The sequence below is a fragment of the Glycine max genome, chromosome 13 (genome assembly GCF_000004515.6).
Source record: "Glycine max cultivar Williams 82 chromosome 13, Glycine_max_v4.0, whole genome shotgun sequence".
NCBI lineage: Eukaryota > Viridiplantae > Streptophyta > Magnoliopsida > Fabales > Fabaceae > Glycine > Glycine max.
The window spans coordinates 27263271-27277042 of NC_038249.2; the positions used below are offsets into that span (position 1 = coordinate 27263271).

Genomic DNA, 13772 nt, shown 5'->3' on the forward strand with positions numbered 1-13772 from the left:
AATAAGACACTCACTCTTTGAAGATTCTAATTTATAATATAAAATAATTTTTTATTGGCATAATCAATATTTTAGTCCTACAAAATAAATATATTTTGTTGTAATTACCTGCAAGCAAAATAAGATGTTGATTAAGTAGAAGTTTTATTTCCCCACCATCAATTCAAAAAAACAAGCTTTGAAACTCTTATCACAGCCTAATTCCCTAACGATTTAGTTATTTTTTTAGCTTTTATAGTGACAACAACTTTTCTTTTTAATTTTTATAGTTTAAAATATCTCATTTTAATTCTACAATTGTACCTTAATATTGTCACAAAGCTTAAACTGGTTTTGAAAAAACTGCAAAAAAAATAACATTTTTATTATTGTGACAATTTTAAAGGATTTATATCTAAAAGGATTTAAAAAATTGTAACTTTAAGAATCAAAATGAGATGTTTTAAACTATAAAGAATAATCAAAAGTTATTATAACTACAGAGATCAAAAGAATAATTAAACATATTGTTAACCTTTTGAGCCACTAGTCTCAACTTTTAAAAACAAGTTGTAATTTTGGAAGATAGGATTAGAAGGAATTATCCTTATGAAATTGTTGGAAAAGATAAGTAATAGGCTCTCAATTTTGTTTGGGGATGATAGATGATTGTTAACTCGTTGGCAAGCGTATCAATTTGTCACAAGTAGTAAAGTTAAAATAAATCCATATGAACTTTGTTTGTAATTGAGTTGATGTATACCCAATTTACAAGCAAGAGATAAAGAATTACAATGGATGACATAAAGAATTTAAAAAGGTAAGAGCAATAAAATAAACAAGTTTAAATACAAAGATAACTTAGAATTTAAATATGTTAGGGTCTAGCATGCCTAACTACCCTTGATGCAATATTAATGTTTTTTCTCTATTTAATGTTTTTCCAATTTCCACTCACGTCTACTAAGACACTCAACCTTGATCCCTCACGATGAAGAGTTTAATTTATCTATTCTCTCTCCCAAATCTCTTTGCAAAGATTGAATATCAAATCATATAAAGCATGGAGATGTATGCAGAAATAAAACAAAATCACTTTATCCCTAACAATGAATTGTTTAGATGTCATTTCCCAGTTCTTTAGAAATTACCATTTCCCAATGTATAACATCTAAAACTAATGCATGGATGATCAGACCATACAATAAAGATGAAGAGCAGAAAATAGACAATAAAAATAGAAATTGCATTTAATAGATAATAAGAGCAGTTACATTACAAGGGTGTTGGCTGCTAGGCTCTCAACAGAGGGGTTTAGTTTCTCATAGCCATGAGAGCCTTAACACTTCAGAGGCTAATGTGGATGGAAGAAGGGGTTGGATGACTAAAAGAAAATAAGGGAGGAATGGCTAGAGAAGAAGGGTTTCCCCTATAAGATAGGTTAAGGCTTTGGATATCTTCAATAGAGAGTTATGAGACTCGATGTGTCTTTTCCTTCTGCTTCCTTCTTTTTTTATAGGCCTAAGATAGCTTACTTTTAACGTTGACTTCGCACTGAGCGTGCACTCCTGGCTTAGCGAGAATGACGGTTTAATCACGCGTTTAGTGCGATGATGGCGCTAAGGGCGACCTTAGGTTTTCTCATAGGCCTTCTTCGCGCTGGCGTGGGCTGGTCGCTAAGTGAGCACGCACGCTGAGCCAGTCTTGTGCGCTAAGTAAGTTGTCTAATTCTTCCAACTTTTCTTCAAGGCTTTTTCTTCCAGTTATTGCATCAACTTTCCTCTAAAGCACTTGAAATTTTCTTCTTTTGATTTCATTATTTCATTAAAACCAACAGTAAAGTAAATAAATTGTAATCATTTTTAATCAAAATTGACTATCAAATTAACTCAAATTTCACAGTTATCAACTCCCCCAAATTAAAATCTTTGCTTATCCTCAAGCAAAAGACAAGTTCTGAATGTATCGACAAATGAGATAACTGCAAACCATTTCAAACCTTTCAATGATTGACCCTGAGCTTGCTTGCATTTGTCTTTATTTTTGTGATGAAAGCATGAAGGAATGCATATAGAGATGAAAAAGGTTAGCAATTAGAAACTTCATCAAGGAAGAATTACAACACTTCATTCCTCACAAGGCTAGTGTTTCTCTTAGCACACAAGTGTTTCGACTAAGAATGTTTTTAAATTCAACAACTGAACTAATGTTCCCAACTTTGCACTTCTTCTCAGTTAAGGCAATCATACATACATGTTGTGGATCACTAAGGACTTTTTAGGCTTGTAACGTGACTGGACTAACAAAGAACTCATGGTTTTTTCTTTGGAATCAAAGTTAGGTTCTAAGATAGCACCTACCTCATGTTTAACCCATGACTTTATATTTCGCAGCCCCCCAATTTTCCTCCCTTCTATTCCTAACAACACACAAAATTTAGGCACTTAGTTGCTCAACTATTTATTTGAAACAATATATATATATATATATATATATATATATATATATATATATATATATATATATTACTTTAGACAGAAATTGACTGGATTAAACTAATACTGTAGCAACTTATCACAATTGACATTTGAGTGTGTTGTTATTGATGTTCTTGAAACAAAATTTTCACCCAAAACTAAACATCCTCCTCCCCCAAATTATGGGTAAATTTGTCTTGATTCGTGCTTTCCTACAACCTAAGATAAGGTGGACATTAATTTCATTCGGCTTAGGTTTCAAAAAATAATTTATTACATTAGGCTCAACAAGGTGCAAAGGATTTATTCTAGTAATAGGTTGGCTATTCGGCTCAGTGGCTAAGAAAATCAACAACAAGGCCTTGATCATTTTCACCATTAATACTAATAATTAAATTACTTATTAAAAATACTAATAATTAAATAAATAATATCAATATTTAATAGGAAAAAAAGTTACATTAACATAAAAATATATATGTTGGACAAGTGGCCTTAATAACTTAAGAGAGAGGTGAATTAAGTTTCAAAATTTTCCCACTAACAAATTTTAACTCCCTTTTTAAATGATATATGGTAGGCTCAGAATGGAGAAGAAGAAGAAACAATTGATTTAATAATATGTTTTTAATTGTGCAAGGCAAAGTAAACTGCAATAAAATAACTGAGATAAGGGAAGAGAGAATTGCAAACTGGTTTTATCCTGGTTCGGCCACTTCCCGTGCCTACGTCCAGTCTTTAAGCAACTCACCTGAGATTTTCCACTATCTTTGTAAACTCTTTACAAGTTCTCAACACACCTTGGGATTTCTCTCCCTTGTGTTCAAGATTCTCACAAGTCAAGAGACAAACAATCTCTTGATCACAACAATGTTTTTAGAATGTCTAGAAGAATTTCTTCTCTTTTAGAGATGATAATACAAATTGAAGATCTTAGAAGAATACTCAATTGATTTGCAAGTGTTTGACCAATGGTTGTTTAGAGAGCATTTGACAATTAAGTTCTCTTTTAAAATCTCTCTCTTATACTTTTTGAAGTCAAACACACGTATATATAGGTCCATTGTGCCTTTTCAAAATAGTTTGTAGAGATGTGTCTTTTCAAAAAGTTTTTCTGAAGTTTTCTCACTGGTAATCGATTACATAATTATATTTCTAAAGAGCCATGACTTTTCAAAGGTTTTTTTGAAATCTCTTCACTGGTAATCGATTACTTGTAATCGATTACACAGATCAAAATTCAAACAATTTTGTATCATTAGTCAAAAATATCTTCACAAACTTTCTGGTAATCGACAGTTCAAAAATATCTTTCTGAACTGATTTAACCTTTGATAAAAGAGTATTTGATATTAAAGATGTTGATACCAAACTAAAGCAATCAAATTAAGATTCTTTAAACAAATTTACTAAATTCTTATCTTAGATTTACTTGATCTTGTTCTTTTGACTTGATTCAATCCATACTCATCAAGTAACCTTTTTGGCATTATCAAAACCTTCATGATATTCATTCACAATATAAACTTCTGCAACAATCCAAATTTTATTTCCTTACAAATTATAAGATAAAATTCTTCTTAATCCCTCTTCCCATTTATATGCACATCATGGTCCACTTGACTCATTAAGTAACCCACTAATTGACTAACTAACCCGTAACCATTTGCTAATAAAGGTTATCTAACAATATTCGCCCCCCTAAACATTCACATTTTCCTCAAGGTGAATAGTTATGACAACTATTAGAAGTTGTTTGAAGAATAATGATGACCAAGCCAACCAAAGTATTGCAACTTAAAATTATCTTTGAATCCTCCTATATCAGACACAAATATGCGAGTGTCTCCCTTCTTCTCTAATGCTATGTTTTTTGCCCACAAAACGAAGTGTCAATGTTGTACCATGGCATGACGAGCAATGGTAGCTGCCATTAACATTGTGGCCACAGCACTAGCAATGTGAATAATGTTTCTTTTCCAACAACCTCTCCTTATTGTTCTCTTTATTCTCCGTTAATCACTTTCAATATAGCCGTCGTGATTCTGCCATAGACTACAATGCCTTCCACAGCTAATAACATCGTAACATGAGAATATACTAACATAAATTATGATAGTAGACAACAAAAACATGGGGTGACAGGTCCAAGCTCGTAAATCTTTGTCCTAAGTACTAAATTTGACTAAAAACTAGAAAGCATTACAAAAGGCAGGAAGATAACAACTCTTGCCTACTAGTATAATTCTCATTTCCTCTTCTTAGAAGGTGGTTGTGGAGTCTCCTCATCTTCATCTTCATCCTCTTCGTCATCATCATCTTCATCTCCATCATCTTCATCGTTATCATCGTCGTCGTCATCATCATCCTCATCGTCGTCATCGCTTTCACCTCCACCATTGGCCTCGGGATCATCATCAGAATCAGCTTCTTCCCCGCCATCATCACCAGAGAAATCCTCATCATCTTCATCATCATCGTCACCGTCTTCTCCGTCATTCACGTCATCATCATCATCATCATCCTCTGTATCACTAGCATCCTTGTTTTCTTCAGAAGTATGTTTTCCCTTGCACGGTTGGTCTAAAGGAAACCTAACCAAAAATTAAAACAAATCAGGATGATTGGATATCCCAAATCAAAACAATCACAACACCATTAAGTAAGATATGTTCATTGTTACCTTCCATCCACCATTGGTGACACTAAATTATTGGCATCCGTAAGAAGAGATCCAGTCTGGGGAAAACACAAACAAGAAAACAAGAATCTTTACTTCCATGCAAAGGTAACTGTTTGTATAGTGAAGAAAATGTTCTAATTTCACAGAGAAAAATAGAACAGTACCAAAGCTCATCGCATACACAAAGAAGAGGTGCGTGCAATGCAATTATACTATGATCTCAACATACAGTTTGATAATTTGTGCACAGCTTCAAGCAGATTCGCAATGATGGACAAAGCCACAAACAGAATTTGTAACGGGTAACAATTCCAATAAAATTTATCGCAAAGAGCTCTCTACTTGAGAAAAAAAAAGAGGGACTGAAGGACAATTGGGTACAATACAGTGCATGAAAAAGAATAACCTACATTAGCTATAGAAATAAAGAAGCAAAAGTTTCACATTTTGACAAGCTTAAGTTGCAAAACCAACAAGCATGTGGTGCAGACATAATCATAGCAATTCCCTGTTAAAGAAAATTAAAAATGTCCTAAACTTAGCCACAAATGTCTTGTTGGAATCCCTGTTGGCATCTTGCTCAATAAATTATTGGTGTTAAAGGTATCACTATTGATGAAAAAAACAGCATATTAGAAATTAGATATAGCTAGTACTAAGATACATCATGAATCACACAAAACATGTTGAGTAGTAGGCTAGGCTGGCAATACATAATTCTACCCTAAACATCATTAAAAGCTAACAAGAAAGAAGCAGCAGCATGAGTGGAGAAGGAAGCTGAAGCAATCGATTGACATGTCAGATAAAAAAAAAGATCTAGCTCCATTCAGTGCTGGCTGTTCAATACTCAGATTCAAATTTTGATCTAGCCAACCTCCAATACTAATTTATGCAAGAATACACGGCGAAATCCTCATTCATGAATTCCACAGAAAAGACTGCTATTCTCAGGCACCCATCTAGCTACAATAAGAGCTGTATTCACTGTTCTAATATATTGACTCTTATTCTAACTAACACAAAGTTCTAAATTTTACCCCAAAAGAAAATCAAGCAAAAAGGTCCCCATAAGAAATACGCAAAGGTGTTATTCTTACAAAGGGGAACTTCAGTGAAAAAACCACACAAACTACAATGATAAGGAACATTTTAGTAAAAGACTTCTAAAACCAACGAACGAAAAAACAAAATGATAATGGAACGAGTGAAAACTGAACGACAGAGAAATATATGCAAACCCAATAAAGCAAAGAAATTTTCTACTGAAAATGTTGGAAATATATATAAGTTGTGCAACTGAGATTAGCATAATTGAGGAAAAATGTAAATGTCCGATAACAAAAGAGAAAAGGGATTTCTTTTAAAGCAATACCACGACGAGAAAGCAAGCAAGAGATTTGGCAGTGGCAAGGAGAGTGTCAAGCACCAAAGCCTCCACAAAAGAGCCAACCCACAAAGTGTTCTCCTCAAAGCTGAGACTTTGAACCTCCATTGCCTCTGCTACACCGCAAATTTGCTTCAGCACCGAACAATGAAACCCAAATTATAGAGAGAGAAAGTGAGAGAGACAAGAGACAAGAAGTGTGTGCCGGAAACTGGGGTTGGTCACGTTAGGGTTTTGGGATTCAAATTGATGTCGAAAGGGCGAATTATTAGTTCCCACGTCATCCTGGGAAACATTTAAATTTAAACAAATCCACGACATGAAACGTGATTCACTGGGATACAAAAAATAAATTCATTATTATAAAAAAATCAATAAATTCATTCAAATGCTACTCCTGAAAGTACATCAAATTAAAGACGAAAAATATATTAAAAAGATTATAGACGATTTTTTTTATGATCACGGTAAAAAAAATAACTCTTTTTATATTACATTAAGAATTTAATAATAACTTATTTTTCAAATAAAGGTTTTAAAATTTGTCCTACATAATTTTTTGTTGCACTTTTTTATATAGACCCGGACGTTTGGGTTTAGGAAGAAAACTTAATGATGACTCGAATTTATAACACTTTTTGTGAATTTAAAAATTGAATTTTCATTTTTCATTTTTCAGTTGTGAATCTGTCACTATATTTTTAGGGAGGGAGCAAAATAAGTATTATCCTATTTTTTACTTATCTAGAATTTTTACTTTATTAAATTTAGTTCAAATTTAAAATTGAGTTTGCATTATCTTTCTAAACTCATTTTTATTTTCTATAGATACACTATTTGCATGATGTTATAGCTCTTTTTCTAAAAATAAATTGTTGAAATATATTATATTAAATGATTAATAGAAATCATATTTTACAATTTTTATTAGTCATTTTTATTAATAATTTAAAATCACAAATTACAATTTCAATCAATTTTAAAATCATGAATTAATAAATTTTAAAAAAATTTAAAAAAGCATTAAAAATCTTAATAAAAATAAACTATATTTTACAAATTAACCCTTGTGAAAAACGAGTTATTGTACTAATTTTATCATATACGATAATTGTTTATTAGATATATTATCAATGCATTTAAAATTAGTGAGGCCTTTTACTCACAAAAACACATTTTTGGGTTCCTCAAATATCTTTTTTTTTATATTGAGTTATACCTTTTTATTATGGCTATACTATTAAGTGCTGGTTTGGGCTGAAAGAGAAAAAAAAATAATAAAATAAAATACAATTCATATTTTTATATTTTATCTTAATTCAAAATTTTGTTTTTGTTTACTTTCATTTTTCATTTTTTCCGCTGGAGGACTACATGAGAAAAAATGTTGTGACCCGACCCGAATGTGGGTGACGGAACGTAGGGTTAGGGGGTAGGGTTAACATAAACGAAATCGGCGTAGAAAGAGGAATGAACATCAGGGTTACAAAATGCTGAGAAGAAAGCCAACCAAAATCGAAGCCAAGATCGAAGACAAAGAAGAACTCGAGGAAGCTCGCCGCCGCAACGCTTCAGCCACCACCACCGCCCCCGCTGGCACCGCCGCTCTTCTCCGTCAGCTGGATCGCGGCGGCGAAGATCCCTCTTTCCAGGCGCATCGCATCGGCCTCTCCTCGTAAAACCCTCTCCATACTTTCTTCCCTAATGGAGGTCGAAGTCAAGCTGTGCCTCGCCGACTCCAACGCCCACCGACACGTCACCACCCTGCTCTCCCCCTTTCACGTAGTCACCCACCGCCAGCAGAACCTCTTCTTCGACGGCGCCGCCTCCGAGCTCTCCGCGCGCCGCGCCGTCCTCCGCCTCCGCTTCTACGGTGACGACGAGCGGTGCGTCGCTTCGCTGAAGGCGCGGGCGGTGCTAGTGGACGGCGTGAGCCGCGTGGAGGAGGACGAGGAGGATCTGGACCCGAGGATCGGGCGCGCATGCGTGGCGGAGCCGGCGAAGTTAGGGTCGGTGGAGTCTAGGGTTTTGGGGAGGGTGAAAGAGGAATTCGGAACTGAAAAGGGGCTAGTGGGGCTGGGGGGGTTTGGGAATTTGAGGAGTGTGTATGATTGGAAGGGGTTGAAATTGGAGGTGGATGAGACCAAGTTTGACTTTGGAACCCTCTATGAGATTGAATGTGAAAGTTCTGATCCTGAAGGAGCTAAACGCCTCCTCGAGGAATTCTTGAAGGAGAATGAAATCAATTATTCTTACTCCACTGCTTCCAAGTTCGCCATCTTTCGATCTGGGAAACTACCTTAGTGAGTCAAATTTTATGTCATTTTAAATTATGCTCCTTTGGTCAAGAGTGTTTAATAATCTTTATTGTTTATGTGCCAATTTCTTTGTTTATGTATGTTTGATTTATTGGTTCTATCTTATATTTTCAAAGATTATTCAACTCTTGCGTTACTAATAACCTTGGTAGGCATCATTGCAGCGATCTATGTTATTAAGACAAAATAGTCTCATTTTGTTGATGAGTTAAGGACCATCTTCATTATAAATTTAGAATGGTTAAGTAAAGCACAATACAATTTTTTTGCTTAAGGTTTAAAGGCAAACGCCATTTGAGAAGATTCGGGTTCCTGTTGTTATTATTTGTCTTGTGGAACAATGCTTAATCCTAGGATACAGTCTCACTGCCACAACTAACTTGTTTCTTTTGTTATTAGGGAGGATAATGTTAGCTAACAGTGGGGTTTGTCAATCCCAACCGATTTGTTTCTTGGATGTTCCTCCCCCTGCTCTGGATGCTCTCTTGTCAAGGGATTGTCCTGAGTTGTCTTTGTTATTTTTCACTAGACGCAAAAAATATATATAAAAAAATCATAAATAGAATATCTCTTTTCTGAATTAAGAGCTAGCTAGGGAACAATTATTTCTCAATTCACTTGTTTTTGTTGTAAAAAAGTTTTTCTTTTGTGAGCTGTAAAAAAGTTCGTTTGCAAATATAAGTTGTATATTTCTGATAATAGCTTAAATGTGTAAAAAGCTAATTTTTTTCTTTTGGTGAGCTGTAAACAAAAGTAACTTTTAAATAAGTGTTTAAACAAACTCACTAAAGATTTATTTTTAAAAATAAGCAAAAAATTATTTTTTTTAATAAACAAACACACTAAAAAAATAAATAGTTGGTTAGTTTACTAAAATAAGTTTGCATTTTAATAAATAAATTATTTTTATGAATATGAAATTTGCAGCTTTTCAATATATTATTAGTTTAAAATTAATTATAACCCGAAAGTCTTATGTTGAATACTGCATAAGATTACTCTTGAGGATTACGAATTCATAAACTTACTGTTATAGATTATGAATCCCTATGTATATTATAGGGGTGCTTTTAGAATTTACAATTTACACACAAGATGTGTCCAATCCATGTCAACAAATTACACCACATACAACAGCGTAGTGCGTAAATCGCCACATTACATTACACAAAAAATAAGTATGAGAACCTTACCCCTAAAATGTTTTCTTACTCTTTTACCATGTGAAATTTTTTTTTCATCCAAACAAAATTAATTATCTTAAAATCGCTTTTAAACTAATTTACTCAAACAAAAATTGATTCTAGTTATAATCGCTATTAAACATAATTGATTAACGAAATATTTCATTTTTGCAACTATGTCAAACACACCCTAAATTAACTATAATGAACTATTCGGTTTCAATCCAAACAACCTAGTTTGTTTATAAATTATAAATGGGTCAATATTGATGCAATATTTGTAATTTTATAATCATTAAACATGTTGTAAATGCTCATATTATTGTAATCTTAAATATTTTGTGAATTTATAGAAAAATGGTTGAAAGATAATGTTTAATATTGTCTAATATTTAAAATATTTTTACATTATTAAATATTGTCTAATATTAAAAATATTTTTAAATTATTCATTATTTAAAAATTGGCTAATGTTTATTTTTGGTAAAGCTAAAATTAAAATTGATTTTTAAAATAATTATTCAAAAAAGAAATTTTGCATTATGTGGTAATTGAACTAATCATTCCAGATAAAGAAATGGAAATATAAGACATTTAAATTACTTTGTCTAAATAAAGCATTTTAAAGATGAAGGAAATTCAATTGAAAGTAATTGAAATGACATGTATTTTAATTTCTTTAAATTGATAAAATCTCCTATCCAAACACAGGGTTAGGTTTAGAAGTTTGGATGGACAAGCAATTAAAAACAATGTTAACTTCTAATTTGATCAAGAAAACCACAAAAAAATGAATCCCAAGAGGAAAAAACTTGTAATATTGTAGTTACTCGTGATTATTTTACGCAAATTTCAACAATTCTCATTCTTTGCGTTTCTTTTTGGTTCAATCCTCTTATTTTGTCAATCGAAAGGAAAGATTAATGAAGAAAAATCCTAATGCATATAACACTATTGTTGCCCCCATTAATTCAGTTAGTTTTTCTTTTTCTACAACTACTCACTATAAACATTGGTGCCCCCATTAATTCAGTTAGTTTTTCTTTTTCTACAACTAGGGTTTAATAATAAAAACGATGGTTTAACTAACACAACATACTACTAAATAATGTTTGGGAAAATGAACTGAAATAACAACGACAATGCATAAATTGAACTTCTATATGTGGAGATGGGCCCATTTGAAAGATATTCATGTTCCAACTAAGATTGGCTAGGGCATGGTAGGAAAAGAAACTACCAACTATTACCAATTTCACTTCCTCTTCTTAGCAGGTGGTTGTGGAACATCCTCTTCGTCTTCTTCATCTTCATCTTCACCCTCTTCCTCATCCTCTCCATCATCATCCCCATTGTCATCGTCGTCGTCATCACCGCCATCATCATCGTCGTCACCGTCACTGTCACTTCCTCCTGCACCATTGGCCTCAGGATCATCCTCAGGGTCAGCCTCTTCCTCACCTTCACCTGAGAAGTCTTCATCTCCTTCCTCATCATCCTGATCATCTGCGTCATCATCATCTTCTTCTTCATCCCCATCTTCATCTGAATCACTAGCATCCTTGTTTAAAAGGTAAGTATGTTTTCCCTTGCAGAGATCATCAAAAGGAAATCTGAAAAAGAAGAATTGGCATAAATCAGAGTTACGAAACTTTCCAAACATAAAGCAAATTATATCTTCCAAAGAGTTGCATAAACTTATTCTCACCTTCCATCCATTGGGGTCAATTTTGGGGACACTGAATGATTGACGTCAGTCAGCAGAGATCCAGTCTGGGTTACGAACAAACATAAAAACAATCATTTGTACCCACTTCTATATGAAAACTTGTACTGTATTAATGGCATTATACATTAGTCTCACAAAAACGAACAAAAAGGTCTAAAACAAACCAAACAAGCTCATGAAATACACAAATCTTAACATGTGACCTAACTATAACACAGACTTATTATTGCAATATGAAGCTTTATCAATAGCTTCCCAAGCAAGCAGCAACGATGCAAACTAAGCTCTAAAACACATTTTCCAACTGGACAACAAATCCAGGTCATACTAGACCCAGATAAAAAAGACCAAGACAAATGGGAAAAAAATAGAATATCGTATCCATGGCCATTTCCAAGCAGAATGCAGAGCACAAATTTAGCATAATTTAAGGAGAAGAATTAGCATTGGTTAATATCTTGAAGAGAACATCTGGTCAATGTGATGTTTTAATGAAACCTCAGCTTCTAAAGCATCATTAACCATGAAAAAAAAACAGATTTCACACACATACAAAGGCACAAATGCACAGAACTTAAAGCAAAACAAGCAGAAGAATTAGCATTGCAGAAGAAATGAGCTTAAACGTAAAAAAGAATCTTAAACAGATTATACTAATCTGATTGCCTTTGATTTGATCTGAACAAATAAAAAGCAAAGACAATGTTTCAAGCACTCTCGATCAGCAAAAACAGCGATAGCTTACACGAAACAACAAGCAAAATGTTATTCCTTCGCACTTGACTAAGAATTTATTTTTGGCTTGGAACACAAATAAACAGGGCAACCAATCATTCACGCCCCCCCCCCCCCCCCTCCCTCTCAGTGTAGCAACAACAAGGAAGAACAATTATGAATAGGGTTTTGCAGCAACCAAATCAACCCCCAATCCTCACAGTAATTTCCAGTATAAGCTCCCATTGACTTTGACCAAAAGACATAACGGTAAGATTTCAGAAAGAAATGAAAAATCCCTAAATTGCTCTCAAAACAATAAGCAAACGAACGAAAGAGAAGTTAAAAGCCAGGTTTAGAGAAAAATACAAGCGGTTTCGACGAACCAAAAAAGAGTATGAAAGAGCACGAGATTGTTGTAATTATCTGGAAATACCAATTCGTGACGCCATTGACGAGAAATACATAACACAGTTTAAGGTATTATAAGACTCGAAATTAGAGGGAGAGGGTTCGAGGATACCAGAATGAAGAAGCAAATGAGAGATTTGGCAGCAGCGAGAATAGTGTCCACCGCCATGGCTTCCACAACAGAGGCTATGTGGACGTTCCTCTCCACCGAGCTAAGAGAAGATGGCTCCTCCATAATCCTAAACTATAAATTGAAAAATGAAAGAGAAATAAAAGTCGAAGAGAAGAGAAAAGAAATCTGAGTGAGAGTGAAAGAAGAGGAGAGGTTACGTTAGAATTTGTATCTGACTCTGACAGTCAGAAAAAGTCCAAGTGAGGAAAGAAGGAGTTCGGTCCGGTTAGGATAAACCCTTGGGTTGATCCAGTTAGGGTTTTTGTGACCAAAATTATTGTTGTCACTCCCAACCTTTTTTGTTTTTGGGAAATCCTATGCAAAAGGCAATAGTCGGTTAGGGTTATTATAGATGAAAAAAAAAATCTTTTGAATTGCTCCATAAGCAAACGTTTGATTTGCAGACCATTAAATTGAAATAGTAATAAATACGTATAATTGAAATAGTAATAAATATGTATAAGATGATTGGTGGTCAAAGTTGAAATAATGAGTATTAGTCAATCTACTTGCTTGGTAGTCAAAACTAAAATAATATATCAATCAATTATTTCACTAATTCATGCAATCTGTGGTCAAAACTAAAATAACATGTACCAATTGATTAACATGATAGGTATAAAATAATATGTATTAATTGAATTGATGACTAAAATTGAAACAATATATATCAATTGATCCATGTATTTGTTGATTAAAGCTAAAACAATATATATGG

At 33.5% G+C, this 13772-nt stretch overlaps 3 protein-coding genes across 4 annotated transcripts; 1 reads left to right on the top strand and 2 right to left on the bottom strand.

Moving 5' to 3' along the window:
• Positions 1-4505: 4505 nt before the first annotated feature.
• LOC100500668 (uncharacterized) lies at positions 4506-6728 on the bottom strand. The gene is made up of 3 exons (NM_001250730.3): positions 6515-6728; positions 5140-5195; positions 4506-5050 (listed from the first exon to the last, which is right to left on the bottom strand). The coding sequence occupies exons 1-3, from the start codon at positions 6632-6634 to the stop codon at positions 4705-4707; spliced, it is 522 nt and encodes a 173-aa protein (NP_001237659.2). The 5' UTR covers positions 6635-6728; the 3' UTR covers positions 4506-4704.
• A 1132-nt stretch (positions 6729-7860) lies between these two features.
• Positions 7861-9409, top strand: LOC100778542 (triphosphate tunnel metalloenzyme 3). 2 transcript variants are annotated; one of them, XM_003542613.5, is made up of 2 exons: positions 7861-8829; positions 9244-9409. In XM_003542613.5, coding segments are annotated over exons 1-2 (600 nt in total). In that variant the 5' UTR covers positions 7861-8230; the 3' UTR covers positions 9245-9409. The 2 variants fall into 2 exon arrangements, with proteins under 2 accessions (XP_003542661.1, XP_003542660.1); XM_003542612.5 differs by lacking the exon at positions 9244-9409 and having other exon boundaries at positions 7863-8969.
• A 1699-nt stretch (positions 9410-11108) lies between these two features.
• LOC102669804 (nucleolin) lies at positions 11109-13367 on the bottom strand. Its single transcript, XM_041008162.1, has 4 exons — positions 13213-13367; positions 12995-13126; positions 11737-11801; positions 11109-11641 (listed from the first exon to the last, which is right to left on the bottom strand). The coding sequence occupies exons 2-4, from the start codon at positions 13115-13117 to the stop codon at positions 11284-11286; spliced, it is 546 nt and encodes a 181-aa protein (XP_040864096.1). The 5' UTR covers positions 13118-13126; positions 13213-13367; the 3' UTR covers positions 11109-11283.
• Between the last annotated feature and the right edge of the window lie 405 nt (positions 13368-13772).

What these genes read in the sequence shown, in the direction of transcription:
- LOC100500668 (NM_001250730.3), bottom strand. Translation starts at nt 6,634, where the DNA reads ATGGAGGTTCAAAGTCTCAGCTTTGAGGAGAACACTTTGTGGGTTGGC. An exon ending in TTGCTTGCTTTCTCGTCGTG is followed by an intron (nt 5,196 to 6,514) that starts GTATTGCTTTAA and finishes TGTTTTCCCCAG; the next exon opens with ACTGGATCTCTTCTTACGGA. An exon ending in TCACCAATGGTGGATGGAAG is followed by an intron (nt 5,051 to 5,139) that starts GTAACAATGAAC and finishes ATTTTTGGTTAG; the next exon opens with GTTTCCTTTAGACCAACCGT.
- LOC102669804 (XM_041008162.1), bottom strand. Translation starts at nt 13,117, where the DNA reads ATGGAGGAGCCATCTTCTCTTAGCTCGGTGGAGAGGAACGTCCACATA. An exon ending in TCATTTGCTTCTTCATTCTG is followed by an intron (nt 11,802 to 12,994) that starts GTATCCTCGAAC and finishes TTCGTAACCCAG; the next exon opens with ACTGGATCTCTGCTGACTGA. An exon ending in TTGACCCCAATGGATGGAAG is followed by an intron (nt 11,642 to 11,736) that starts GTGAGAATAAGT and finishes CTTCTTTTTCAG; the next exon opens with ATTTCCTTTTGATGATCTCT.
- LOC100778542 (XM_003542613.5), top strand. Translation starts at nt 8,231, where the DNA reads ATGGAGGTCGAAGTCAAGCTGTGCCTCGCCGACTCCAACGCCCACCGA.